The sequence below is a fragment of the Natator depressus genome, chromosome 15 (assembly GCF_965152275.1).
Source record: "Natator depressus isolate rNatDep1 chromosome 15, rNatDep2.hap1, whole genome shotgun sequence".
Lineage (NCBI taxonomy): Eukaryota > Metazoa > Chordata > Testudines > Cheloniidae > Natator > Natator depressus.
In genome coordinates, this window is record NC_134248.1 from 26,926,425 (window position 1) to 26,954,082 (window position 27,658).

Below are 27,658 nucleotides of genomic sequence, written 5' to 3' on the forward strand. Positions count from 1 at the left end.
ACCTCCTCGCTCGCCCGCCCACCTCCCCCCGTCCCCGCCGCGCTCCGCTCGGCTCCTCGCTCCCGTCTCTTGTTCGCGGGCGGGCGGGCGGGCGGCGGCGGCGGAGGGAGGGGGGCGACCGCGGGCAGCCCCGGCTCCTGGAGCGCCCGGGCGGGGTGGGGGGGCTCGGCCGGCGTGCGGGGGTGGGGGGGCGAGAGCCCCGCCCGGCCACTGAGCCCCGCCGCGGCGGGAGCCCACCCCGCACGAACTCGCCCCGCCGCTCGCCGGGCTCCCCCAAGATGGCCGCCGATGTGGGATCGATGTTTCAATATTGGAAGCAATTGGATCTGCGCCGGCTGCAGGTGAGTGGCCGGAGCGCCGGGCCGCGCGGCGCCGGGGAGCCGCGGGGCGCGCCCGGCCGGGCCCCCCGCTCCCTGCCTCCCTCCCCGGGGCGGGGGGGGCCCGGGCTTCTCGGGGCGCAGCATCGGTCGGTACCGGGAATTGACCCCCCCCCCCAGCAGCCGCGGCTGCCTTTGTTCGGGGCGCACCCCGGCGGCCCGGCCCCCCCCCCCGCCGGCCACTTGCCGCCCGCCTCGCAACTTCTCCGGGCGGCCCGGCGCGGACTGTCCCCCCCCCCCCGCACCCCTGGGCCGGGGCCGGCTGCGGGGTGTGGAAAGGGGGCACCTGCCCTCCCGGACTTACTGCCCCGCTCGCCCCCCAGCCCCGCGGGCCCCGGCTTCGCCTCCCCGTGCGGGGCTGGAAGTTTCCCCCCTGCTGCGTTAGGACTTGAATGGCCTGGGCTCCGGGCGCCTTGCCGGGCAGGTGAATTCAGCAAATGCAGATGTTCAACTTTTCCGTGGGGGGTGATTTCCCCTTTTCCCCTCTCGCTAGGCTCTGGGGAGAAGGGAGAGCTCGGCTTGCCTGTCCAGGGGCCCTGGAGCAGGTCCACACAGCGTGTTGTATCTCTTATCGATCCTGTTTTCAGGGGTGCGTTGTAGGGATTAACTTCATGTTTATACAGGGTTTAGGAGGCAACTGTGTTGTCTCTGCTGCTGCACTGAATACTCCATAAACGTTTAAATCTTTGAAGTTGCAATCACAGCAGGCAGAAGTTGAGGGGCAATGATGCAGATAACAGACCTATTATAGTATCTTGACTTGTTTGCCGTGACATTAGCTTAAGATAAAAGATAATCAGGCTGAAGATAAAAGGGCTGCTTTTTGCCTATGTGCAGATCTTGTTAAGTTTCTTCCATTCAGGCAAGTGGTACCATCCCTGAGCCCCAACAACTGGCATTCTCATCAGATGAATTCAAAAGCAAGGCAAGGTGCTTTTAAAACATAAGCTGCAAGTGACTTGCATTTTTCAGAGGTTTACTGACCATGAGCATGTAGCAAAGAAACAAACCAAACTGTCTGTTACCTGTATTTTCTGCCTTTTAAAACGCTGCAGCGACCCCCCCCCCAAAAAAAAAAGTGTCTTAAAAATAAAAGGCTCATTCCCCCTCCCCCTGTTCTAGGTTGGCTGTATTGTATTTGGTGTTAGGCAATTGTAATTGTATTCCCTGCTAATGTTTGTGAATCAGACCTGGGCACTCTAAGGGCATAGACTCTTTATTTATGATTGATGTCCTGTAACATAAGGAATGACAAGAGCATGGCAAACAGATATGGGAGAAAGCAGAAGGAGAATCAAATCTGCTCAGGGCTGGCTGAAGCCCTTCTGTGGTCCTATTGTTATTCAGGTCTTGAGAATTTAGCGTGCAGATTTACAGCAGTGGTATTTGGGTTCATTCATCCCTGAATGTCAGTTAACAAAATTTTCATTAGCCAAGTAATATTCAATCTTCTAACCTTACTCAAGGTGCATATAGATCTGATTGTCAGTGTTTTAGACTTGTGATGGATACACCTATCTTGCATTAGGAAAGAGATCCTTTGCGGTTCTGTTTAGGTCACAGAATACTGTATACAGCTGTAGTGCCACTGGTCTGTGAAATTAACGATAAGCCCTTTAACATTTACAAGAGGACAGTTGACCTGAAAAAAATAGATGTTTACATTTTGTCATTTATACAGCTTTCTGTATGTGGCACGTAATGAGATGAGGTGTAAGCTGGAACTCCTACAAAAGAAGAGATGCTCATTTACATGGATATTAAATAGGTTTATCCCTGTAGGATATTACAGACTTTAAAATGAGGCATGTTTCATAGGGGAGTAAACAAATTTAAATACGATTTATGGCACTTCAGTAATGTTTCAACAGTTCCAGCATTTAATACATTTTGGCTTTTAAGCAGATTACTTAGTACATCTGTGATACCCAACCCTCAAAGTAATACAGGTACTGCAGCCAGCCAGCTTTCCATGACTGTTCGTTTATAGCCTTTTGGTTTGCAGGGTATTAGCATCCTAAACACATGGGATACAAAGGATTCCTTAATACATTCTGTTGATGACTTTTGCACCAACTTGTATTTACAACTAGTTTTTGGTCTGAAAGAGAAAAAAAATTTTGAGCTGGGGCGGGGGCAGATTTTGGAAGATCTAGTTTGACTCTTCATCTTAATTGTGCTTCCTTGGAAAGAGATATATAGCTTTAATTCTCAGATGTTCTGGATGAATGGGTATCTGGGTCTGGGTGCTTACTGTAGAGAGAGTTCTTGCTGTCTTCGGTCCAGGCAGCACTTCTGGCACCTCCCCCCAGATGGTGGTGGGAAAGGTGACCTTGTGCCAGTTTGGCCTAATGCCCTCTATTTAAAAAAAAAAAAATTGAAATAATCTATTATTCCCCCAAATGCATTTTTTAAAAATTTGTATGCACAGGCCTGTTTGCCTGGAACGCCCATGCAATGGCAAAGTTTGGACAACCTTGACAAATGGTGGGCATATGTAAAACATGCAGAAAATGGGATACTCTATAGCACTTTGATCACAATGGCACTGAGCCTTTTTACAGCAAGTAGGCTCGGAAATGAGAAGAGATAAAATTCTATCAAAGATAATGCCAGGCATATTTCATTTGGTTATGAGATTGTTTTATAGTGTACATTACTAATGCTGTATTTTTTTACAGCTTTCTTGTGTATAATAGTCATAACAGGTTTCATACCTTTATGATTTTTCTTGTTTTAATTTGCTCTGTTTTATTATGTTCGGTATAGCAGTATATGGATTCTATGCTGTCTACATCCTAGATACAGCCTATTCTATATTTAAAAAGGCAGAAGTAGAAAGCATTGTGGACTACTGATTTTGGATATCAAAGACTGCTCCAAACTGGGCGATAAATACCTACTATTGCCCTGGTTACACTGTGTGAGCAAGTTCATCAAATCAAATATGGTGCATTTTGTTTCAGTAAGGCAGGCATTTTTGCGTGTCTGTGCGAACCAGTGCTTGAGGCAGTCGGCATGGTTGAACGTTCTGCAAAAACTTAAGTGGTAAGGTAATGTGAGGCATCTAGTTAGTTCAGACTGTTTTGCCATTCACTGAGTGCCAAGAATCTTCTGAATGCGTTGTGCTTGATGGAATGTTTTCACTGTTCAAAGTTTAGAAAAAATGTGGATGTGATTAAAATATTATAACCTTATGATATTCTGAAGTGCATAAATTTTACATATCCGCTACAGAGGGAGTTTAGACATCCATTAAATTATATGACAGCTTGACTTATCTAAATGTGCTATCATTTAACAATGTGTCAAAATTCTTCTTTATATAGATGACAGTGGTAAATAAGCTATCAGTCCTATTGGCTGAAGCTTAACTTCTGAAACTTGACCAAATAAACTTCACTGCAGTACCGTGGAGCAGTTGTAGGTGGAATAATCTCGTTATTACCTCAGTGGGTATGCCCAGGACCTTGCAAGAGCCACCTCCAGAGCGCTTCATGGGAGGACTTAACCTCGCCAAATGCTTTGGGCTCTGCATATCATTAGGACATTCCAAATTTACAGTAAGACTGAGAAGTTATTGGATCATCCAACTTACTACTTCATGATCAGCTTCTTAAAAGGTACGGCATAACTGATTGCTTTGCCAATAGCCCTAAGCCATAGCATGAATCAATTCCTGCTGTGTATCAGACTCACAGGTACATGCATATTAAAAGCAATAGACAGACAGGGCCACGTTCATTCCAGCTATGTCTCTCTTGACTTCAGTGGAGTTAAACCAGGGATGGATTTATCCCTAACTCCATTGACCTCCGTAGATTCTGTCCGGATGATGGAGCTCAACACTAGCTGTTTCTATTTGCAGTTGTTTTTGTGGTCAAACTTGGGACCATATCTGATTCTTTTAGGGTTTGTTTGGGGAAGCTGTTGGCCCAAACAGTGCTGGTTGTTTATATAGTCATGCCATTATTATATTAATACCCTCTTAGGTATGGTAAAAAGAATAGAGGTGTGGAGGACTTGCTTCCCCTTAAAAGATTCAAAATAAAATTCCGTTGCAGCAGCATAAACATGTCTCCTTTGGTGTGTGGGTTTGTAGCACTGTCGTCTTCTTGTGTTTAGGATCTTGATCAAACTATCACTTGGAAGCGAAAAAAAAATGTATCCAGGTTTTTTCATGCCCTTGGACAAGGTAGAAGGCACTGGTTCAAGAGCCCTGAAAATTCAGGTTCTTGAGTTCTCTATGGAAGAGGTACAACACAGGCAGCAGCAGCTTCGCCATGCTGCCCTGCCCGTATGTCTTAACCCTGTTATCAATGGACCAGCTGTTGGGGCAAGAAGGGTGTTGGGTCTTCACGGGCCCAGTCAGTCTGTGATTTTCTCTTGCAATGCTGCCTGTGGAAAGGTGGGTTTGGGAAATGTGGTCACTCATCCACTGGGAACTGAACTGAGATCTGCCAACCGGTTCTTTTTATATTGAGAGTACAGTTCAGGTTAAACTTGCCATCCACTCAAAACAGTCTCTGAGGCACTCAGCTTTGTGGTGGACAAATGTATTAGGAAACAGAAGGAGAGTATTGTCAGAGGACTGTTAACACCACTACCTTTGTGTCCCAGTTTCCGTTATTTGTTTCACTTATTTTCCAGAGTTTCTGAGCTCTAGGGTAATGAAGGTCTGGTTGTGGGTGACACGCGAGGTTGGATCCTCAGCAGGTGTAAATTCATAGAGCTCCACTGACGTTAATGGAGCTATGCTGACTTAACACCAGCTGAGGATCTGGCCCACAATGTTCATGAGCTCAGCCTTGGAACTCTTTCTCTCCTTTTGAGATGGGCTTGTGAATCTAATGTATATTGTTTAAGATGCATTGAAGCTTCAGTAACTGTTTTTTTAAACAAGGGGATTGCAGGTAGTTAGTTTCTAATGTGACCACAGCTAACACCCTTATCAGGAGGCCTGGCAGAATTAGATTTTAATGCTTTTTAACAATTTCGACCGGTAATATCAAAGTTTATTTGTAAGCATTTTTTTCTATTATCGATTTAAATGTTCACAGTTGTGGGAAATTGTGAGGGAGTCAGGCCATAATTATTTAGTGACAGTGGATGTTGAGATTCAAAAAGTAAAAGCTTTATAACCATTAAAACACAAGCTGTCAACATCACGTGTCAAAATCTGAGTCTTAGATCAAACTCCAGCAAGTCCTCAAGCAGCATTTTTCTTACTTTGCCTGTCTGTGCATTTTGATTAACATCTGCGGAAATATTTCTTTCACCAGTTTGCATGTGTACCGTGAAATCAACATTTCTCGACTTTTACTTTTAAAAATAATCCTTCCAAGCCTACTGATGGGGCCACCTCAGTGAGGCCAATGGTTCAATGGGTTCCGGAGTTTGCATTATCATCATATCCCTGGAGGTGATTCTTCTGGGTCAGGATAGATGGTATAAGGGAAGCTGGCACTACCACTACCCATGCTGCCAGTGTCCTGACCCATTGAAATCCGACAGAAAAGGATCGTGAGTCTCCAGGATTGTCAAGCCAGCATCATTCACTCATCCTTTTGGGGGTGAAGGGGAGGCAGAGTCTCCTGCTGGAAAACTGAAAACAATCCAGTTAGCTTGTAAAGTTGCTACATTTCTCCCCCTCTCCCCACAGAAGAGTCATTTGCAAAGTGCATTTCTGTTTCTGCACGTGCCAAGTAACTGCTTCCATCAGCTGTTTCCATCAAGGTTTCAGCATAGCCTGCATGGGACCTGGCGGTGTGCAGTGTGAGTCTCAGTGCATTATGACCCAACTTTCCTTACCTGCTCCTCTGGAGCTGGGCCGGTCTGGCTGCCATTCACACAATAAACTACAACAGCTCCACATGATCTCTGATGGTGTCTTGGGTTAATGATCTGCAAAGCGCAGGATTTCCTTGTGTGCCACCACCCGGGGGCCGCCCCTTGGGAGACCATCATGGTGTGTGGTGCCAACAGCACCCACTGGGATGGTTACATCTCCTTTGGAACTGCTATGGCTCCAAACTACGCTCTCATTGATCTGATAGACCCTAATGGCTCCCAAAGCTGATAGACCATAATACCACTGAGAAATCTGGGTTAAAGATCGCATAAGGATAATTAAGGGAGCAGTTAACGTTAACGGGCTAGATTCATCCTGGGTGTAGTTCCATGGCTTTGATGGAATAACACCAGGGTGAATTTGAACCACGGTTTTCTCTTAAAAAAACAAACAAAAAACAAACAAAAAAAAAACCATTACTTGAATATTACAAGCTGGCTTCAAACCACAGAAGCTGGGACTTTCAGCTAAGGCTGGGCATCCATCCCTAATTTGCCTCCTTATGACTAGCTGTCGCCAGAACATGTAATATAATGCTGTATTCTGATCTGGGACCCTTGTGATACCAAGGTGCAATGATACTGGGTATGTCCAGCAGGCCCTGCCTGGTCTGGTATTGGATATGACTGGGGAACACTCTCCCTCTCTTGGAGCCTGGGTTTGGTGACCTCCAGGACATGGTGTCAGGCCATCTTTCTAGTTGGGTATTTCCACATTATTGCTGCTGTAGCAGGAGAGCCCAGGGCACTGGGTGGTTGCATGATGGACTCTTCTACTCTGCTTACGTATTGAAGGCAATGTGCGTCTATTCTGTATGATTTTCAATGCTGTACGGCACCGAGAGGCCAGGAGTGAGTGCCAGGTGTGTGTGTGTTTTGAAAGGGGAAATAAAATGGGTCAAAGTATTTTACAGTTTCCAAAAAAAGGGATCCTTTAAAACATTGAAAAAGTTAATTTCCCCAGCTGTGTTCAAGGAACAGAGTGTGACTTCCTTGGATCCTGTCACGTAGAAGAGGGTAGATTATTGAGCAATATGGAGAGTTATGAATTTCAGTAGCCTTCTCTTACTGACTTGAAGTCATTAAACTCCTATTAAAGTACAGTTTATTGTTTAGGTGGAATGCATGGTAGGCTGATGGCTGTCATTTGTATTACCCCAGTCAGGGATCAAGTCTCCGTTGTGCTAGTCACTGCGTGCGCACACCCCCTCCCCACCGGTGGTCCCTGCTCCAGAGAGCTCGCAGGCTAAGGGTAAGATCAGAGACAGGAGCTAGGTACAACACTCAGGTCAGGGCAGTACGGGGTAACAGGGAGGCAGTTCTCTTTGGCTTAAAGCACTTTGGTCTTCCTCAACTACTCTAGCTCATCTTCTCATCTTGATTGTGCAAACACTTACACCCGCAAGGAACTTCCCACTCGGGAGCAGCAAAGTTGAGATCCATGGGTTACTCATCTGAGTAAAGCTACTCACCTGCATCAGTGTTTGCAGGATCCAGAGCTGATTCTGTAGGTAACGTGTGACATGCTTGCTGGTGGCTCCAGCATCTCCTCTGGCATCTGAGCAGACAGAACATGTGATTGAAACTGATGGTTTGATTTAAAAAAAAAAAAAAAAAAAAAAGTCACCCTGTCAGAAATGCCCGTCCCTGTCCTGCCAGGCTGAGGAAATCTAATTGAAACTGAGTTTTAACAAATGGGAGACGCAACCCTGATACCTTCTTCTTTATAACTTGCCTCACTCAGCTCGTGCCCGGTGTCCTATTTCCCTGCATTGCCTTGTTGTTGTTGTTGTTGGTTGTTGTTGTTGTTGTTTCTTTATCTAGGCTCTGATTCAACAGCCGTATCTCTGGGTGTGTTGGGGTCTGTCTGGGCGGATCTGAGTGAAGGGTCAGGCCCAGGATTTGTATGTTCCTCAGGGCAAGGTCTGCTCGTTATTGCTGTGTGCAGAACCATGCACACCTATGGCCCTAAATGCAAATGTTTAAGAATAACAATTCTGGTACCTGTCATCATTGGCTTGATCCTTCTACCATTGAAGTCCATGGGAGTTTTGCCTTTGTGGCAGCAGGTCTAGGGATCTTTATTTTCAATTGGGGGGGAAAAATGGGGGTGCTGGTGGGAATTGGATGGACTTACAGTCCCACTTTCTTCCTCTTAATTCTGCATTTCTTTGCATTGCTGGAGAAAGTCGGGCTGTGAAAGTTACCAAAGGGTAATGTTTTTTGTGGTTGAATAATTGAGACTTTGGCAGACAAGGCTGGCAGAGCTGAAGAAAATTAGAGTTTATCTTTAGCTCAGCAGCTCTCACTTTAGAAACTGGTGACCCCAATTCCAGCCTGAAGAGTGACTTCTTCCCTAATTAATAAATCCATTAATTAATTGTGTGCATGCTGCAGCCCATTAGAGATGAATTGGGTGGCCTCCCGATCCAGTTTAGTGGATTCTCTCTCTACGGCCTTGTGAAAAATGTGACCAGGAGGCAAATAGGGAACATAAACAAAAATATAATCAGATTCCCATGGGCCGACAGTGGATGTTATTGACGTTGTGACTCTTAGGTATTTCCTGGCCTATTATCTTGGGAGTTGGTGTTTGCAGACGCACATTTGAGATTGGCCACCGCCTCGTATTGTCCATAAATGACACCCCTTGGTGGCAGCTGCAATGAAAAGAGTGGGGACGTGTGGAGAGGCTGATACAGGGCATTAGCGTGGGGGTGATAGTGCGAGGAGACCCTTCCCTTCGAGAGCGCTCAGCACAACACGACAACACCGGGCCCCGATCTACCACAACGGTAAAGAACCAGCGTGACTTTTAAACACGCGTGCTGCTCCCATTGACTTGAGTGGGGCTACTCATGTCCTTCACACTAGGCATGTGCTTAAGCATTTTGCTAGATTGGGGGGGGGGGGGAGCCCTAGCATTCTCCTGAGTGCTCAGGCCCAGCTCTCATGCCTGGTGGAACCCGCAGTCCTGAGGCGCACGGTCAGCTGACGTGAAGGCGTGGCCTGACGCTCTGCCCTCTCTGGCGCTGGAGGCGGAGGATGGTGCGTGCTGCTCGTTTGTGGAGCAGCAGTTAGGAGAGCTGTGGAGCACCAGGCCCCCAGGGTGATCCTGGCCTGGCATAGGCAGAATGACTTCGGAACCCTCCCCTCAGCCACTGCTGCTCCGCTCACCCCACGCGGCTCAGAGGAGCAAGAGGAGAACTTGCCTGGAGTCGGCTGCCTTTGTTAGATGTCCCTGGCCGTTCCCTGATCTCAGCTGCACTGGTGTAAGCCTGGAGAGAGTGCTCTGCGCCTGCCCTGTCAATCGGGGGCAACGCCATTGTAACTGAGAACAGCATCTGGTCCCTCTTGCATTCTTGCTGTTGGGTAAATCGCTGAAGGAGCCCTTTGCTTGGGACCAAGCAGGTTATCTTGCCACCGCCAGGCCCAGCATGGGTGCGGCGCCTCAGGACTTCCATGGTGTGGGACAGCCAACCACGCACGGGGGCTGGTTTTTCCTGACCTTAACGTCAGCCAACATACAGTGAGTGGTGGAAGGGGCTCATGCGCATGGCACTGTACCTGCCGGTGGAGCTGGGATCTCTAGGCAAGAAAAGATGCCCACGATAGAGCCAAGCTGCCGATCGTGCTGCTGCGTTTGTGTCAAACTCCTTGGAACTGCCTGAGCGCTAGGAAAGTTGTGTTGAATGAGTCAGGAAGTCAAGCATCCGTCTGCACCTGGAGCAGGTGGATTTGGAAGAGGGCTCTGGAGTTCTCCAGTCGCATGTGGAGTGGAATGTTAATTGTTTGGTGATCTGAGTGAGTAGATATGAACAGATTTAACAGACAGTATACTCCAAACTGAGTTCCCTTCAGGAGGCACGTGCTTAACCAGATAACCTCTGTGGAGCTTTCACAACTAGCTACTCGTCTCCCTCCATATGTTGGCACAGTAGCTGCTTTCTTCATTTATTTTTTTTCTTATCGTCTGCAGAGGCTTCAACTAAAAATTCAGAAAGAATTGTTGTGCATTCTGATCCCTGAGCTAATGTTTTCTCCACTGAATGTAGTTAACTGTCAGGTTCAAAATCATAATTTAATAAATCAAAATTCCTTGCTTGTCTCTTTGGATTTTAAAAACCGGATTGGCTTTTTGCATTTTTCTCTGCGTGGCTAGTGAAAATACACTAGTCAGTTTGGCACATCAGTTTCTAGTCTTTCAGGTTCTTATGTCTCGCATCATACCGGGCTAGTTGCACTGCAGACAATGATGAGGAATTGAAAAAAAGCTTTCATTGGAATTAAATAAAAAACATCCTTGAAAATATTTCCATTGGGTTTGGTTATTGTAAATATTAGGTTTTGTTAAGATTTGCTTTGCTCAGTGTCTCTTCCATAGACAAGACTGCAGAGATAAAGCTGTAGATTTGATACAGTGTTGACTCTCGTTAGCAAACAGGCAGTGACACATATCTGTACCAGCAAAAACAACAAGGAGTCCTTGTTGCACCTTAGAGATTAACACATTTATTTGGGCATAAGCTTTCATGGGCTAAAACCCACTTCATTAGTTACTTCCACCAGAGACTTCACTTGGTGCTATCTAGGGAAGGCTAGAGGAATTTTCACAGAAGACGTTTAGTGCTCTGTGTCCTTTTCTGGGGCTGGTTTTGGTTCAGCAAGTCAGTTACTCTCCATTTCGGGGATGTCTACACTGCAGTTAAACCCCCACGGCTGGCCTGTGTCAGCTGACTTGAGCCTGAACGTCTACCCTGCAATTTTACAGCCCCACAACTCAAGCCTGGGTCATCTGACATGGGCCAGCTGTGAGTCGTTACCTTCAGTGTAGACATACCCAGGGCGTTTCTTATGATGTTCAGCAGAGAGGGAGAGAGAATGAGGGGTGAGATCAAATTATTAGATCAGTAGCAACCGCCTCCTATTTCTGTCTCTTAGAAATAAAAGTGACTAGCTTCCCATGTACCTCATGTGGTGGGCAGTCCCCTGCCTGGATTTCAGTGAACTTTCACCAGAATAACTGATGCAACATGAAGAATGAAAATGCAGGCACGTTTGCAGAGACTGAGGGGTTCAGGACCTGAAGAATCCTGCTCCTAGAGTGGAGATCTGGTTTTAAATTAATTTAGGGTTCGAAAGCTACAGTATGTGCAAATACAGATTTTTTTTTTCCTTGTACCTTGAGATGGAAAATGGACCCGCAACATGGTTTCTTTATGTAGAGCACAGGAAGAGTCCCTTGCAAATTGGAAAATGAACCTCGAGGACATTCATTCCATCCAAAAAGGCTCTATGAAGATTCTCAGAACATTTGATACCTTCTGGCACCTATTATAGAAAGATGTAATTCCCCAACTTGAGAGATAATAAGCAGGTATTGACTTCTGCTGAGGTCATTATCAAGATTTATTCAGTCAATATGGCTTCTTGGGTCAATAAATCTTGAGGCTGATGGAGGAAGAATATGTACCTGTAGACTTTATTAAAAAGTTTTCCCCTTTTCGTAACACTTTCCGATGTATAGTACATGAGCATCTCTTTCTGATTTTTTTTATTACCTTCTGTGGTGGTTACACTTTTTTATGCTGCTTTAGACCTGTTTTTGTTTGTTACAGAGTGAATGAAAAACAGGAAAGATCTTGTTTTATTTAGTAGGTTTCATGTGGGAGTGTTGCTCTGTTCTGATATGCGTTTTTTTGGGTGGGGAAAGATTCCTAAGACAAACAATATGTAGCTCTTTTAATCTTCAAAGCATATTACAAGCCTTAGCTAATTAATTAATCTTCCCATTAGCCTATAGCATTATATCTGTTTTGCAGATAGGGAAACTGAGGTTGAAATGCTGAGTGACTTTCCGAAGGCCGCAGAGATGGTTGGTGTTAGTTCCGGGATTAGAACCCAGGACTCCTGGAACCCACTCCTGTGTTCACATATTTGGCCCCTAGTTCTTTCTGTTTCCAATCCAAATATTTTGCTGAGGTTTGAGAGAGCAAGGTGCCTTGCAGTGATAAAATCCCCCCCTTATTTCAGCGGAGGCAGAATCAGACCCTCTAAAATCCCAAGCCTGGGGAGGTTGGTCTGTTTCTGAGCAGCAGTAGAAAGGCCAGGCTTCAGAGGAGCTGACGCTCCTTGTACAAATTTCCCTAGAGAGGTAAGCTGCCATTGGGACGCATCCTGCTCTCTGTGATAGTCATTGGGGTTGAATGGAGGTAACTGAGGGCGGAATCTGTCACACTGACTTCTTCTGGAGTCTCGCTGGGTAACACTTCTCCCCTGGGCAGACAAGCGAGTACCACTTGACCCACATGTAAATCCTCAGAGCAGGGTTTAAGTGGGGTGTTATTGGGGCCAGGGTCTTGCACAGGATCCTCTGGACTGGGCATGGGGTGTGTGTTTGTGCAAGGGATTTGCCCCTAGTGAACACCTGTGTCAGCATTGTGTGTATTTACCTGATTGACACCGCTCTGCACAAAGCTTTCTGCCCAGAGGAGTCGGTGGCAGAGCTGTTACCTATGAGTCGGTTGTCGGGATGATTTGGGGGAATGGCAGTCTGAGTAGAAATCGCGTTTGCAGGATTCAGAGCGGGGGTAAAGCTTGTTCAGCCTCTCACTTGGACGCTCACTTTGGTAATTCTTTGCTCTGTGTTATCAGGAATGGCCAGTGCAGTGTCCTTCTAGTTTTGATGGAGATTGCGCACGTAGAGAGGGTGCCACTGCAAACTAAACGATTACACTCAGAATGCAGAAAAAACGAGGGACACTGTCTCCTATAGCAGGGAGTGTGTTCAGTGCAGCCTGTTCAGATTTCCAGTGTCCCACGTAGAAAATGGCTCCCTAAAGGCAGATTCAGAACACCAAAATACGTGTGCAATTGTGCACATCATTTGCACATGCAATTGCACTGATTGCGTGCGCAGATCAGGTGTTTGCATGTACCTGCCTTCTGAGGTTCCATAGTAAATGGCCACTGGCGCACACACATGCCTGACTTACACGTGGATTTTCAGTAATCACAAGTGCAGGCGTCTTTGCACAGAGTGCTAGTATAGTTTACTGTGAAAATTTGGCCCCTGAAGCCAGAAAGATGTCAGCTGTGGGGGGTCATCAGAGGAATCTAACCAAAGGTTTAGTTGGACTAGAAAGCCAAAGTGTTCATTATGCACTGCAGTGCTTGTTAGTTAACAGGGACTTGCAGGGAGTGCAGCCCTTTTATCCCTACTGGTTGTATACAAGTGCTGGAAGTGATCCTTGTGTCTGCAGCCCCGGGCCTGTGTTCAAGGAATAGTCTGCAGTAACAACCCATAATTCTTGAGGGTATCGCTGTGGCGAAAGAGAGCGAACAGACTAAAATCTGCATAGAACTTGCTATTATGTGTTCCCCTTCCTGTTATTTTCTGGTATTCATGATCCCTTGCCCCACTGCCCAGTTTTGCAAGTTGCCTTCCATTATAAAGCTGTTGTACTGTATTTGGGGCCCATTGCATTTTGAGTTATTGGGCCCAATCCTGTGTCCCTTGCCCACGCAAAACACTCTGCGTCCATTTTGGGTGAGTGAGGATGCAAGATTGGGCACGGTGTTTATACAGCACTTCAAGGATGCAAGCACCAAGTATTGTAACAAAGCAATGCCCAGTGTGGGAATACACAGTTGTCCTTAGGCTATATTCCATGTCTAGTGGAACTTTGTGCATCCAAAGGACCAGAACTTGGAGTCTCCTGGTCCAGAAGAGCAGGACCTGCCTCTTAAACTAAATGAGTCTCTCTGTAAACTGTTAGCTGTATAGGATCTATGACACATGGATGAGTATTTCTGATTCCATCCTAGAGAGGACAGTGGGACGTGCATGCAAACAATATGCATGTGCATACACACCTTCACACCTCTCTTGTGATTTTCTATACCGTGTGAATTTCACCTCTGTTATCCCAGGAAGACTGAATGGCAGATTCCTATGGCAGTTCAGGAATTGCTCTGGCTGTTTGGTTAGAGGGAGGGGCTAATGATTAAATCAGTTTTGTACTCCTCCAGGTACATTTCATAGCAGCTGCATATGATCATATAAGAGAAAAGAATCCAGTTGAAAGGATTGTGTGTAATTTAAGGATTGCTGTTGCTTTATTTGAGCATTAATATTGTTTGTTTTGGCAGTGGCAACAAAGCCGTTTTTTGCAGAATTCCATCGGCTGGCGCTTCTCTGCTCGCTGTGTGTGTTGCACAATAAGAAGAGGTCATTTGTTTTAAGTTTAGATGCCAGATTACACACGTGTGTGTGTGTGCGCGTGTGCGCACACATATTTTTCCAAAATGGTCTCAGTGCTTTTGAATGTCGCCTCACGGTATAATTTTTGTTTTGACTAGTTTGGTGTAATGTCTTCCCAAAAGCCGAACCAGGATCCCCGAGTATTTATTTAGCTGCAGTTTAAGTGACTCTCAGCTGACGTGGGGTTGTTTGAATATTAATTGGTCTGCGTGTGCGTGCAAGCTAGTTCTGCAACACAGACTTCCAAAAAAAGTAAATAGCCAATTTGAATCCCGTGTAAATCTTACTCTAGTGGGAGCTGTGCTGTGCGTCGGCTGCTCTCAGTGGGGCCCGCTTGCCTGTGGGTAATGCTCATGCAGTTTTATGCTGAAGTTAGGACCTCAGGCTTTCTTTGTTTTCTTCCATCAGGATAACATAATAAAGTATTACCTGGTTCCTGGCACTGAGTCTTGTAATGTGTCACGTAGGCAGAGCCACTCATCTGGGAGACCTGGGGAGAGCAGCAGCACTGGCTAAGTAACATGTTGCCTAGCCTGGCTGCACGGTGTGTTAATTCTTTATTGATAATCATACAGCATGCTGACATAGCTGCTTTCATCTGAGGATCTCTAAGCACTTCACAAACCTGATTTAATTCCAGAGATGTAGAGGGACAAGGTGGGGGAGGTAATATCCTTTATTGAACCAACTTCTGCTGGTGAGAGGGAGAAGCTTTCGAGCCACACAGAGCTCTTCTTCGGGTCTTTAGGTAATTTCTACTACCCTCATTTTACAGGTGGCCTGACGAAGCGTAAAGGGCCTTGGTGAGTTATGTTTACGTGTCTTGCCCGTTGCCACACAGCAGGATGGTAGCAGAACCAGGGGACAGGCAGGTCAAAGGACAGTCCAGATCAGTGGTCAGAGTTGATGCAAGAGTTCCAATAGCCAGGAGGTTCAATCCAAGGGGAAGGTACTGCGAGGCAGCAAGATGGGGTCAGGCAAGGCAGGGTCCTAGTAGCAACTAGCAGGTAATGGCTTGTTGCTCAGCCAAGGTCAGAAAGGAAACAGGAAGTTTATATATGGTCATCAGCCAATCAAGGTCAAGACCAGGTGGGCAATCAGGAAGCAGGCCAAGGAACCCTTGAAGCTGCCCTCCCAAGTTTGTGAATTCCTGGGTAACTGGATGAGTCCGTGCGGTGCAACAGCCAAGGCTGCTCCCCAAGGGTGGAGCCTTGCAAATCGGCTTTATAGCTGCAGATATCCATGGACCACTTTTGCAGATGTTGGATAGGATGCGGATACAAATGTTGTATCCACATAGGGCTCTATCCAAGAACCCGGAGGGCTGGGCTTTGAGGCCAGGGTCCTGATAGCATAGAACCAAGGAGCCCTGACTTCTAGTCCTCTCCTCTCTAACTACTGAGACAGAGGGCCTGCTCAGGAGTGGTGCTGTGTGCCAGCAACTCTGAATAAAGTTTGTCAGATACATGTGCTCAGTGCCTCTGGGAGAAATCCCATTTGTGTTGCAGAAAGTTACGTTTCCTGATTTGGTTTTAGAATCAGTCTAGTGCAGGGATACACGTTTTTTTTGTTTGTTTGTTTGTTTTTTTGTTTTTTTTTCAAGGTCCAGAGAAAATAGTAATAAAAAACCCCAAAAGTGATAAGTAAATAAAAAGATTCCGGGGTCCATTCAAAAGCATCTGGTGGTCTGGATTTGGCCCAGGGTTCACCTATACTATGCCCCTGGTCTAGCACATCAGGAGGGTGATTTGATAATGAACCTTGCTTTGATTCATGGGGAGTTTTTTGGGGTTGTACAGTTTTAGTATTTTATGGTGGCTGTTGGAAATGGGTTGGGTGGTAGAAAGATGTCATTTGTTTGGTTCTCAATCGAATAGCGCTAATGGATCCAGTTGTGCTGCAAATAATTAACATTCTTAAATGTGCTTCTACTACTGTAACTTCTGCATCAGTCAGCTTTGATTTCTGAGTTTGGGTTCTCCCTTGCCAGGTGGAGCTGGAGAAAACTATTTGCAAAAGGCAATGGCAGCTACAGCTCCTAACTCACCAAGGTTCTAGTGAACATTCTACCTGATATCTAAACCCTCCTGCCTCATTCTGAGACCCCGGACCCTCGTATAGATGTAGAATAGTGTCAGTGTGCTCTAGGGTGATGGTGCTACGGGGTTACTAGTGATAACCTAAAGTTACTGACATAGGAACACAGGAGTTGCCAGCCCGGATCAGATGGAGGCCCCTCTAGTCCAGTGTCCTGTCTCTGAGGAAGGTGTCAAATGTGGGGTAATCTGCCTCCTATATTAGGTCTCATCCTGATCCCCGAATAGTTAGAGGCTGTCTGAGACCTGAGGTTTAATGTCCCTCCCAGAATGTTGGTTGTTAACCAGACTAGCCATAGTTATAATTATCCACATAAATGTCCAGTCCCTTTTGATTTCTAAGTTTATCCCTATTCCTTTGGCAAAGCAGGGAGCACCATATCCACTGTAACTTCTGCTTTGAACTCTCTGCAGATTCAGGAACACCTTGGGCATCTCCTTATAGAGATCATGGAGGCTCTGTCTCCTTTGCATCCTTTTAGCTTAGAGGAGATGCCCTCATCATGAAGAGCTGGTCCGGCTCCAGGGGCTCTGGCTACACAGTCATTGTAGCTGCTATGGTTCTAATGAGCTCCTGAGTCTGTAGACTGCACCTGCCCTGATGGCGGCTCTCCTTCCCTCCAGGGAAGAATCCTCTTCAGAGCATGACGCTAAAGAGTCGAATCTTCCCCTAGTTTCTGGGGTCATCTTTATTTAGATAAACCCTCTCCAAACCTCTCTGCCACACCGACTTTGCTGTCCTGAGTATCCCATGTCCCTGTTAAGTACAGGGATGACGTTGTCTGACGCTCGCCTTTGTGCGTGGTGGCAGCTACAGAATGTGGAGGGCAGAAAAAAATGTCTTTTGACTCCTCCTTGGATAGCTAGTCCAGTCTGGAACTGAGATGGGCACCGCTCAATCTAGCAGAGTCCTGTGTTCCATATGTAGAGCAGCAGGAGTCTTCCTCCTCCCTGAGATACTTATAAAGCAGCCTCCTTGTCTTGCCTGGCCGATCCTCTGTCTTTACGGTCAGAACAATGCCTTCCCTCCATCCTCCTGTATCCATTCTGAGGACCTCACCTTTAGGTTTGGATTGCTGTGGAGTAAAGAGTAGAATAAAGTGCTGAGACCTTTTAACAAATAAGAACATGAGAGTTTTCCTCCCCCACTCCCTTCATTTGAGAGGTGTCTAGGCCCAGAGGTCCGGCCTAGTCTTTTGTTTCCAACGAGGGTTTGTTTCAAACACGCTTAAGACGGAGAATACCATAAGCTGGGCTGTTTGAAGGGTCTGCTTGTGGATTGGAGAGGAGGGAGCTGAGGTCACTCCCTCAGCCTTGACTCCTGAAGAACTGCTGAGGAAAGAGTTGGAGACTACAGAGCTGCAGAGAGAGCCACGCTCGCTGGCGGTGTCCTTTGCATTGTCTGATGCTTTAACAGAAGATTGGGAAGACAGAAGTGGCTGGAAAATTCCCTCCTCTGCTCTGAACACATGCTGCACTCTTGGACCTAAGTGCTCTGAGGGACTGGAGGAAATATCAAACCTAGCAGATTATTTGGCTGACTGACTAAGTGTGTTGTTCAGAAGGATACATGGAAAAATCTTGCTGCCTCCATGGTGCTATTAACCTGGTGGAGGATAAGGAGAAGTCTGGGTGCTTTTGCAAAACTGGGACATTTGGAGGGAAGGGGGGAGTGGCATGAGGTACGTGGTCTTGGTGGCCCTGGGGATCAGCTGTTGTTCTGGGTATGCTGATAACGGAGCAGGGGACGGACAGGGCAGCGTGATGGGCCAGGTAAGCCAAAGGGAGTGCTGTTGAGAGGATTAATATGTCCACTCGGGGGAAGGATCGTGAACATGGCTTTACAATCCCAGTGATCTATAAAAGGCATAGACAGAGAAAAGTTATTGTCCGATGATGTCGGGCGTGAATGGAAATGACACGTGAGGGTGGGTTGCCTGGCTGGTCCTTTGCAGTGTTGTGATCCTCCAGACTAAACTCCAGGCTTTCCGTGTTGCCTTTCCCAGTTCCTTGCTGGTGCGGGGAGCGTCTTGGCTGGTACTCCTGGGGGATGACACAATGTATTGCAATGGACTGTGGGCTGTGTGCCCCCCCTGAGCCCACAAAGGGATGGAGCTGGGTATGCCATGCCTAGTGTTGGCACGCAGGGCTCAGATCAGTGACAGAACGTCATTTGTGTCCATGCAAACTGCTCACTAGGCAATGAGCTGCTGAGCTAGAAATTCCTGTATTCTCTCCCAGCCTGAGTCTGATTTTTCCAGCCTTGGGCTACGTTTGCCAGGCCCTCGCTGGCTGGCCAGTTAGCCTGGGGGTAGATGTGAAAGCACCAGGTCAAGTCCCAGCAGGGTCCAGAGGCAACACTCGGGTGGGCCAGCCCCTAGCTGCTGGGTAGGGGAATATTTGGGGATTCTTACCAAGTGCTGTCCCCAGTCCCTGCTTGGAGTCCATGTCTCTGGTGGGTGGCTGTTACACTTGAAGCTCCACTCCTAGATCTGCTCGAAGGAGCTTTCTCGCTGATTTCCCCCCTGCAAAGTTTCCTGATTGCTGCAAGAGGGGAAGGCCTGTGCAGCTCTGCCGCTCCCTACTGTGTAGCCTTGGGCTCATCTGCCCCTCGCTGGGGGCCAGATTCATCCCTGGTGTCATTCCCACCGAAGGCTTCTGGCTTCCCTGTCTGTAAAAAGGGGACAACGCTAATACCACCACCGACCTCCTGGGGCTGGCCTGGGACTAGGTTAGTGTTTTGTGACGTGTGTTAGAGATGGGAAGTGCTGTTCACTGTCTTTTTCTGTGGAATGTGCCCTGAGCTGATGGTATCAGCCTGAAGTGAGCACGTCAGTGCACGTATTGGTACAGCATAAACTGTTAAAAACAGCAAGTGTAAGCAGACCACCATGGTTAGGCTGAGCCCCCGGTTCGTGGAGTTCTTAGTACCCGGGTTGGCCGCCCTTGATCCGAAAGAAAGTGCGACTGAATGTGCCATGCAGCAGACTGGTAATGGGCCACGCTGCAGTGATCCTAGCTGACTCTTAATTTCTGCACGATGGGCAGAGTTTAGATTGTACCCCATCAGTTGGCCCACATAGCGAGTTCCGTGACTGTGTCCCCCTCGCGTAGGTTAGAATAGGAGGGGATTTGTTTTTTTTGGTTATAAAGCTTAGTATGTTGCAAAAATTGCTGCTTCTCTCTCTCTCTCTCGCACTTTTTTCCCTGAGCGCAGATATTGTAATCCAGCCTACGAGTATTGCTCAGGCAAATCTCTGATTAGCAGAGAAATACAGAAGAAGGCTGCTTCTCTTTTTAATTTTCCACAAGGAGAAGGCTGCGCAGAACTGTGTAGGCCTGACTCCGGTACTTAAGAGTCTCCTGCTACTGTACTTTCTTTCAAATAAAAGCAGCTAATTAACATTATTCTTTAATTATTGCTTTTATCAACAAGGGGTCTGATTTGTACCAGCAGGATAGTCGCTTTCCCTCAAACTACCCAAGTGAATGCTTCAATTCCTGTTGCTTTTGAAATGAATTTGATGTCATCTGCCCATTGTCACTTAATGGGGGCACTTGGGTAATGATTGTGCGTACTAGCACTGTTAGCTGCACTGCAAGCATGTAATTTAGGCCCTTAGGCAGCAGTACTTTTGAAATCTCTGGATAGTTTTGAACTCTCTGTTCTTAATTAAATATGCAATTTTTCACGGTAACCAGGTTAATTCTTTTGTGTTGTGTTGTAATACTGTTAGGAATTTTCATAGTCCTTATTAAACATTATTCAGGCATTGTGAATTCCATAATTAAAAAAAATGAAAAGAACAAAGCTTGATTCACTTCTTCCTTTTCCCTGGTTAATTTATCAAATGAATTTTGCAAATTTTTCTTTTTGTCCCCAGACAGTATGCCAAGTGTTTTAAAGGGGAAGGATTTAATTGTTCTGTAGGGATTGGTTGGTTATGAAGGATTTGGCTGTTTGATTAGTAAACCCTACTGGGAATGGTTTAATGCTCCATGATCTTAAAAATTGTCTGATTGTTGGGCTCTCCAAGGATGCTTTCCCTTTTCGTTATGTACGGCAACAGCTTCACACAAGTGTGATTATTAGGTACTGAGGAGGAAGTGAAGGGGAAGATCTTACTTCTCTTTAAATTGGTGATCATGGGAGATTTTCCTTTTCCCCTGGCAGTGCGAAGGGACTGATTGCTTCCTACATAATGGGTAGGATGAGGAGACAAATCAGTAGCTGTTTACATACATCATCACAGATAATGCATATTGCTGGAGTGCTGGTGGTTAAACCAAATAGGTCATATATTATGCTGCAAAAGGGCCATTCCTGTTGTGAGACCGCTCCCGCTCTCACTCCTTTGTGAATCCCGAGTAACTCCATTAGCTTCAATAATGCATCATTAACTGCAGCTGAATTACACCAGATTTTCTCCTGGCAGAATCTAGCCCCACCAGAGCATGTTTAGACAGAGCAAAAGAGGTTACTGGGTGACTAGAATAAAAAGAAATCTTGATGTCTGTAAAAACATGGATCATTTTTTTCCTGGTATCTAGCCCTTCCAAATGCCTTTTGAGCTGAGTTTCTCTTTCAAGGCCTGTTTACCAATATCTGCAGTGTAGCATAATGAAATTATACAGTATGTCTGATTTATCAAGGGGCAAATCTGCAGCATTCTCTACTGCTGTGTCCAAATCAGTATGATATTTTCATTAGACAGTGACAGAGGAAATGGGGCATTGACATTTACAGGTAACCATATTAAACTGGCATAATGGCCCACTGGAATGTACTCATCAGTGTGTTCTCTATAGTTGCACAAAACAGCTAAGTAAGGCGATGAACACAACCGGGTGTGGCCATGCTGCTAAAGCATGGGATGACCTTCCATCGGGAGGTGGCAGAAGTCCGGTTACTTGAGAGAAACTAGGTTGGACCCAATATACTGTAGCGAGCAACCCTGGTGAATGTTGCCCACTCTCACAATTTTATTACAAGTCTCACAATTTAAGCATTTTTTCCCGTAAAGCCTCAGCTGTGGGAATCCACATGAGAATTTCAGCTTTAATTTTAAAAGATGTACGTTTGCTCTAAAGCTTGAAATCACAAACCCTTTAGACTCAGAAACTAGAAGGCAATAAAAAGGACCTAAACTTACTATTTTAAAAGAAATCTGGCTTGAAAATCATAAATCTCATGATTTCTGAGTTTGAGGTTGACGATATTGTTAAGTAGATTCCTTAGTATGTCTCCTCCAGCTCCAACTCCTAACATTTTGGGGATTAGCACACTCAATAGATACATTCAGGAGTGCTAAATCCTGTCTTGACTCTCAGCTGCTTTAAAACCCATAGAATGAATGGGCCAGGCTGTGATCTTACTCGTATAAAGAATTGACCTGAAGTCAATTGAAATTGAAAAGAGTCTTTCCATTCACTTCAATGGACTTTGAATCAAGCCCTAAATCTGGAGTATCTGCTTTGATTTCAGTTTACACTGGTATAACTGGGGACAGAATTTGGCCCTGTGAGAATATCTAGGGGGCTGGAGTGATAAAATTTTGCTCTCAGGGTGGTGGTTAAGCAACCGTGTGATATGTTTCTCTTGTAAAATGGACGCTTGGTTGGTTGGATTTTCAAAATGCCATTGTATTTGAGAAAAAAAGTCAATATTTAGTATTTCTCCTCTTCTGTTGGTAATGCATTGATGCAGCTTTCAAAATAACTGAATTCAGTATCTACGAGCTTCTTCTTCTCAGCTCTTTAATTGTGCAAGAGGTTGAAATGCCCGGATCCAAGAGTTTATGTAACAGAAATAACATTTCATGTCTGTGCCACTTGGGACTGATTGTGCCATTTCTGTGTCAAGTGAAGGAAGGAGGGTGAGAGCTAGACTGGGTCAGTTCCGATGCCACTGAAGCTTTCAGAGCTTAGCTACTCTGTGATAAAAGTTGACTCCCCCCCGACAACCTCCTGCAAACTGCTTAATCTGCAGGATTGGCAACTTCCGATGGGAAAAAAAAAATCTTTGAAAAATATCAAATTTTATCTTTGGTTGTAAAAGAGTTTTATGGCTTTTTTAAGGCACAACATTTGCTGCAGCCAAGGGCTGAGAGCGAAGGCTGACTTTCCCTCAGACATCCTGGGCATGGCTCCTGCGAGCTGTGAAAATGGGGTGACCCTTACAACGTGAAGCGCTGGGGGCCCGATCCTGCGAGGTGCCCGGTGCTTCCTGCGAAATACTACGCACCCTCCTTGAAGTTTCCACCCTGGTGAATTGGGACTTTCATGAGAGAGCAGGGCATGAAAAGAATGGACAGCTGGATATTCAGTTGCATTGTGAGGGCTTCAGAAGTTCCCATCGCAAGGTGATATTCGCTCCTCACACCCGCATGGTTCACAATTCTGATCAGTTCTGAGGGTCTAGGATTTCCATTGCTTTATAATTGGAATTGTAACATGAGCTCAGCAAATCCTGCAGTATAATTAACTGGGAAAACTCACAGCCCCTGGTGTTGATGTTCAGCAAAACAGTACGGACTAGAAACACTTGCATGAAACAGTTCTTGCTTTTCGCTCCTTTCCAGCATTGTTGGAGGGTCTGATCTTCCATTCCTGTGTATCCATTGAAGGCAGCGGGATTTTGCGGGTTGAAAGTGATGCAGCATTGGGCCTTCGAATTGCATGTGTGTTTGGGCATGCTTACAGTTGCGTGTGTACACACAATGTGTGCATATACACTCTCTGTCTCTGTCTGGAACTGACCAGCACCACCCCGGTTAAGTCTTTTCTCATCCCTATTATGAATCTGTTTTTTCCTGGGCTTTATCTTTTCTGCAAAATCCCATATTTCACCCCTGGCTGAAACCTCAAGAACATACATCTGCAACGTGAAGGAAAAATTAATTTTTTTTGGATGAATCGAGTCCACTGTAAATGCTTCACTGGCAGCAGTTTCTAGGACTTTGCTGTCAGTGGAGACTGGGCATAGAATGCGGGGGGCGGGGGATGCTGCTTGTACAAAAGGATCACCTCATCGAAGGTGAATTAAAAGAAAAATGGGTTGTGATTTATTGGGACAGCAGGGTGGGGGCAGAGGACTCGGGTGCAGTGGCTCTGCTCTTTGTAGGCAGCTAATCCATCTTGCAGACCATTCTCAACATGGCCCTGGACTGCCCTTCCCTGAGAGTGGCCCAACAGGGCGCATTCTCCTATCCCTCAGCTCAGCAGAGTCGGGGCTTAGGGATTTCGGGGCTGTGCCAAGGGGAGGAGGAGGAGCCACACTCTGCTACTGATTCCCCCAGGATCTCTGAATGGAAGCTAGTGCTGCTGCTAAAAGCGACCTACTGTCAGGAAATCGGTTCGTAGGCAGTCATGCCTAGTGGTCGGAGGTGGGAGTCTGACCTAGTGTCAAGGCAGAGTCAGTCTGGCCTAGTGGTCGGCGTGTGAATGCCAAAGCCAAGGGTCAAGGCAGAGTTGGAGTCAGGAATCCAAGCGAGGGTCGGAACAGGATTACCAGGAGACAGGGAAGGTGGGAGCAGGGCTGGTTCTGAGGCAGGAGTGAGGCTGGGACAGGAGGGGAACAAGGCGGGGTGCAGGGCAGGATCTGGGTTGAAGCGGTGGAGGAGCAGGGCTTGCAGAGGTGAGCACAGGGAGGCCGAGTCCATGGGCATATGCTTTGAGCAGTCAGCGAGCTACTGCTGCCGCTAGGTCTAAGAACGAGCCTGCTGGTTTCCTCAGCCGATCAGGCAGCCTCTCTGGCTCGTTAGGGCACCAGCAGTACCGAGCAGGCGCAGCTGCAGGCCTTACTCCTGACAGCTCCTGGGCATTCACTGGTAGTGTAGCTCCTGACAGACCAGTCCTGCCAAATGGGGTCATGGGAGTAGGACCCATGTTGCAGTGGGAGGGACGGGCCTTCTGCATGTAGCTCCTGGGATCACACCGGGCTGGGGATGGACATCCCTGTGGTTCTGAAGGTTTGGAGACTTGTGGCTTTAGTCCCATCAGGATGGAGCTCCATGAGTGCTACCTCGAGGCCTTTTCTGGGTACATTGTCCCCTTCCTGCCGGCTTCACCCTGGGATGGTGCGGCGTGGCCCTCAGTTATCCATCTGAGACCTGGCTGCTGTCCATAGACAACAGTGTTACAGTAAAAGCTGCTTTATCCGGCATGCTGGGGGGAAGTGGGGTGCCGGTAAGTGAAAAATGCCAGTTAACTAAGAGGGAGGGAGTTTGGATGCAGGGCTGGGGATTGTGGTTTAGGAGGGGGTGAGGGGCGTGAGCTATGGGAGGGAGTTTGGGTGCAGGAGGGGGCTCAGGGCTGGGAGTTGTGGTGCAGGAAGGGGTGTGAGGGGCTGGCTCTGGGAGGGAGTTTGGGCGTGCCGGGGGTGCAGTGTGCGGGCTCGGGGCAGAGGGTTGGGGTGTGGGAGGGGGCTTGGGGTGCCGGACCTGGGGTGGCTCCCTGCAAGTGGCGACCTGTCCTGGCCGCTTCTAGGCGGAGGCGTGGCTGGTGGGGCTGCGCGCTGCCCCTGCCCCGAGCGCTGGCTCCGCAGCTCCAATTGGCCAGGAACCGCGACCAATGGGAGCTGCCAGGGCAGCACCTGTGGGTGGAGGAGTGCCCGGAGCCACCTGCCGCACCTCCGCCTAGGAGCTGGAGATACAGACTCACCCTGTATGTCTTGCTGGCTGTCTAGCTCCCGGATTGATGTACACAGCTCATGCTGAAGTCAGTGGAGTTAGTCCGGTCCAGGGTCTCCCTGGTCTGGATGAAGCAGTCGTGAAACAGGCGGCTGATGTCACTATAGCCCACCTGAACCCCACCTTGCGCACAGGGACCGCTCCCACGCATCCCTACCTGGGGTTCTAGAATCCTGCTCTCCCCACTGTTTCCCTCCATACAGATGAGCCACTGCTTCTCTGCGGCTGTCAGCGACCTCCCTGTGGGGGCGCGGGGGAGGCTCACTTCCGCCCTCCCAGGTCAGTGTTCTTGGGGAAGTTCTGTGCCTCGCCCTGAATTATGCCTGGATTTGATTTGATGATTTTTTTTTTTTTTTTTTTTTTTTACTTCCCCATATGGGTGATCCGAGAAACAGACCATGCAGGATATTCCGTGGGATTTCAAAATCTTTTGCGAGAGACACTGGCTTTGGGGTATGTCTTCACAGAAGCCACAGCAAGAGCGGGGAAGGTGCAGACAGCACGTAATAACAGTTTAAACCCATTTGGAGACAGTAAAGTTATTTCTGCAGAGCTATCGGCAGATCCTTTCTGATCATCCAATTACAGTGCTCTTCTCTTGCACATCAAAGAGCTGCCGTTTTCAGAAGGGCTGCGATTAACTGTCACTTCATTTTGTACTGAAAGCGGTTTCCACACCAGATCACTAGTAACAGCTAGTTCAGACTGATCTCTTTCCCCCACTCCCACAGTGACTCTGGAGTTACCCTGAAAGCACAATTTGGCTTTTTTAATGCTAATATAATTGCAGAATAGGCTGTTACTCTGGACCATATTCTGCATGCAGGAGTTCCCTTGATGTTGGGGGAGACTCGTGTACAAAATGTGGGTGGAAGACTGTGGATGTGCATGGATCTCACTTATAGCAGCGTAATTTTAGATTAAGTCTACTGAAGTCATCAGAGTTGCTCCGGACTGACACTGGCATAACTGAGAATCTGGACGCCAGATTACAGAGCTTTGCTGTAGGGACTTTGTATTAGCAGATGCGCGTATAAAGACACACCAGATATGTGTTCGACACCAACCCTGAGGAGCTTGTAGAGAATCATTTACTCTACCCAAAGAGCTTTATTGTATGCTTTTGAAATAGGCTTAAATTCAATAGCCTTTAGTTGTCAACCTATGAGTAACTTGAGCTCTGGTCCTCAAACACCCCTCCTTCTGCCATTTTTGGTCATCTGCCCCTCTTTGGAGATCCAGCATCTGGAACGTAGGAGAGATGTGTGGGACTGGGACAGAACAGAGCAGGGGGTAGCGAGGCTGCAAGGACCTGATTGAGGCTTGGTTTCACCATAGGTCTCACTAGCCTTGATCTCCAAGAATGATTTAGAAGAGGGAGCGAATAGCACATTAATGAAAAGTGGGAGGCGTTACAACTCCCAGTGGGTGCAGGGAAGTAATACAGATTAGACTGGGCAAAAAGCCGCTAGGCAATGCCATTTCTGCAGTACCAGGTGTATAACAGCAGGTGGACCTGTGAGCACCCTTACATTCCTGTTGACTTCAGTAGTAGCTCTGGGGGATCAGCACCACATCTGGGCTCTTTAGGGCTTTTGCATCATTTCTACAGCCTGGGGTGACCCATGTTTTATGAAGATGCAAGGAAGTATGTTCAGCTCCCACCAAAGGCACCAAGTGCATGCAGCATCACGTGCCCCTTGGAGATGATGCTCACAGTGAAATCACAGACCAGACAGGATCGATATTCGCAGGTCTAAGGATGCCCCTGGAGGATTATTCTGGTTTTAAGGAGAGGTTGGAGAGGCATTAAACTTATAAATATATTATTATTTAAGCAAAGATTCATTGTAGTCTTTGAGTTTAGTTTATGTGGCGCCAGTGTTTTGCTCTGTCATATTTTATGGTTATCGCTCTAGGTGAATTAAATTGAATGACTGTACAGTGCTGTCTGCATCCAGTTAGTTTTTGTTAAATAGAAAGTTTACTATAAGGCCACAATCAAGTAGTTTTGGTTTTAAAAAAAAGTTTTTTTTTAAAGTGTGTGGGGTTTACAAAAATTAATGTATATAGACATTTTTTTCCTATAAAATTTGCACACATGTGCGAACTGTCTCATGTTTTATTGGAAATCCAAACACAACACTGCTGTGTTAGCTTGTGAGATTCAAAAGTGAAACTGCTAGATGGGGACTAAAGGCTTCCTTAATCTAGAATCACAGAAATGTGAGGCTGGAATGGACCTTGAGAAGTCGTCATGTCCAGCCCCCTGCGCTGAGGCAGAGCCAAGTAAACCTAGATCATCCCTGACAGGGGTTTGTCGAGCCTGTTCCTACAAACCTCCAGTGATGGGGATTCCGCAACCTCCTTAACGACCCTTAT

At 47.0% G+C, this 27,658-nt stretch overlaps 1 protein-coding gene across 6 annotated transcripts in view; it reads left to right on the plus strand.

Annotated features, from left to right (window-relative positions):
- The first annotated feature begins 202 nt into the window (after positions 1–202).
- Positions 203–27,658, plus strand: part of CUX2 (cut like homeobox 2) — a 222,546-nt gene continuing 195,090 nt past the window's right edge. For 2 of the 6 annotated variants that reach the window (XM_074973169.1, XM_074973163.1), the window contains exon 1: positions 226–341. Coding sequence is in view for 4 of the 6 variants with exons in the window: in XM_074973163.1 (XP_074829264.1) it covers positions 279–341 (63 nt within the window). In the remaining 2 variants the exon portion in view is untranslated. Of the gene's footprint in view, positions 342–27,658 lie in introns of all 6 variants that reach the window. The other 4 variants (XM_074973164.1, XM_074973165.1, XM_074973166.1 and 1 more) reach the window with 3 other exon arrangements.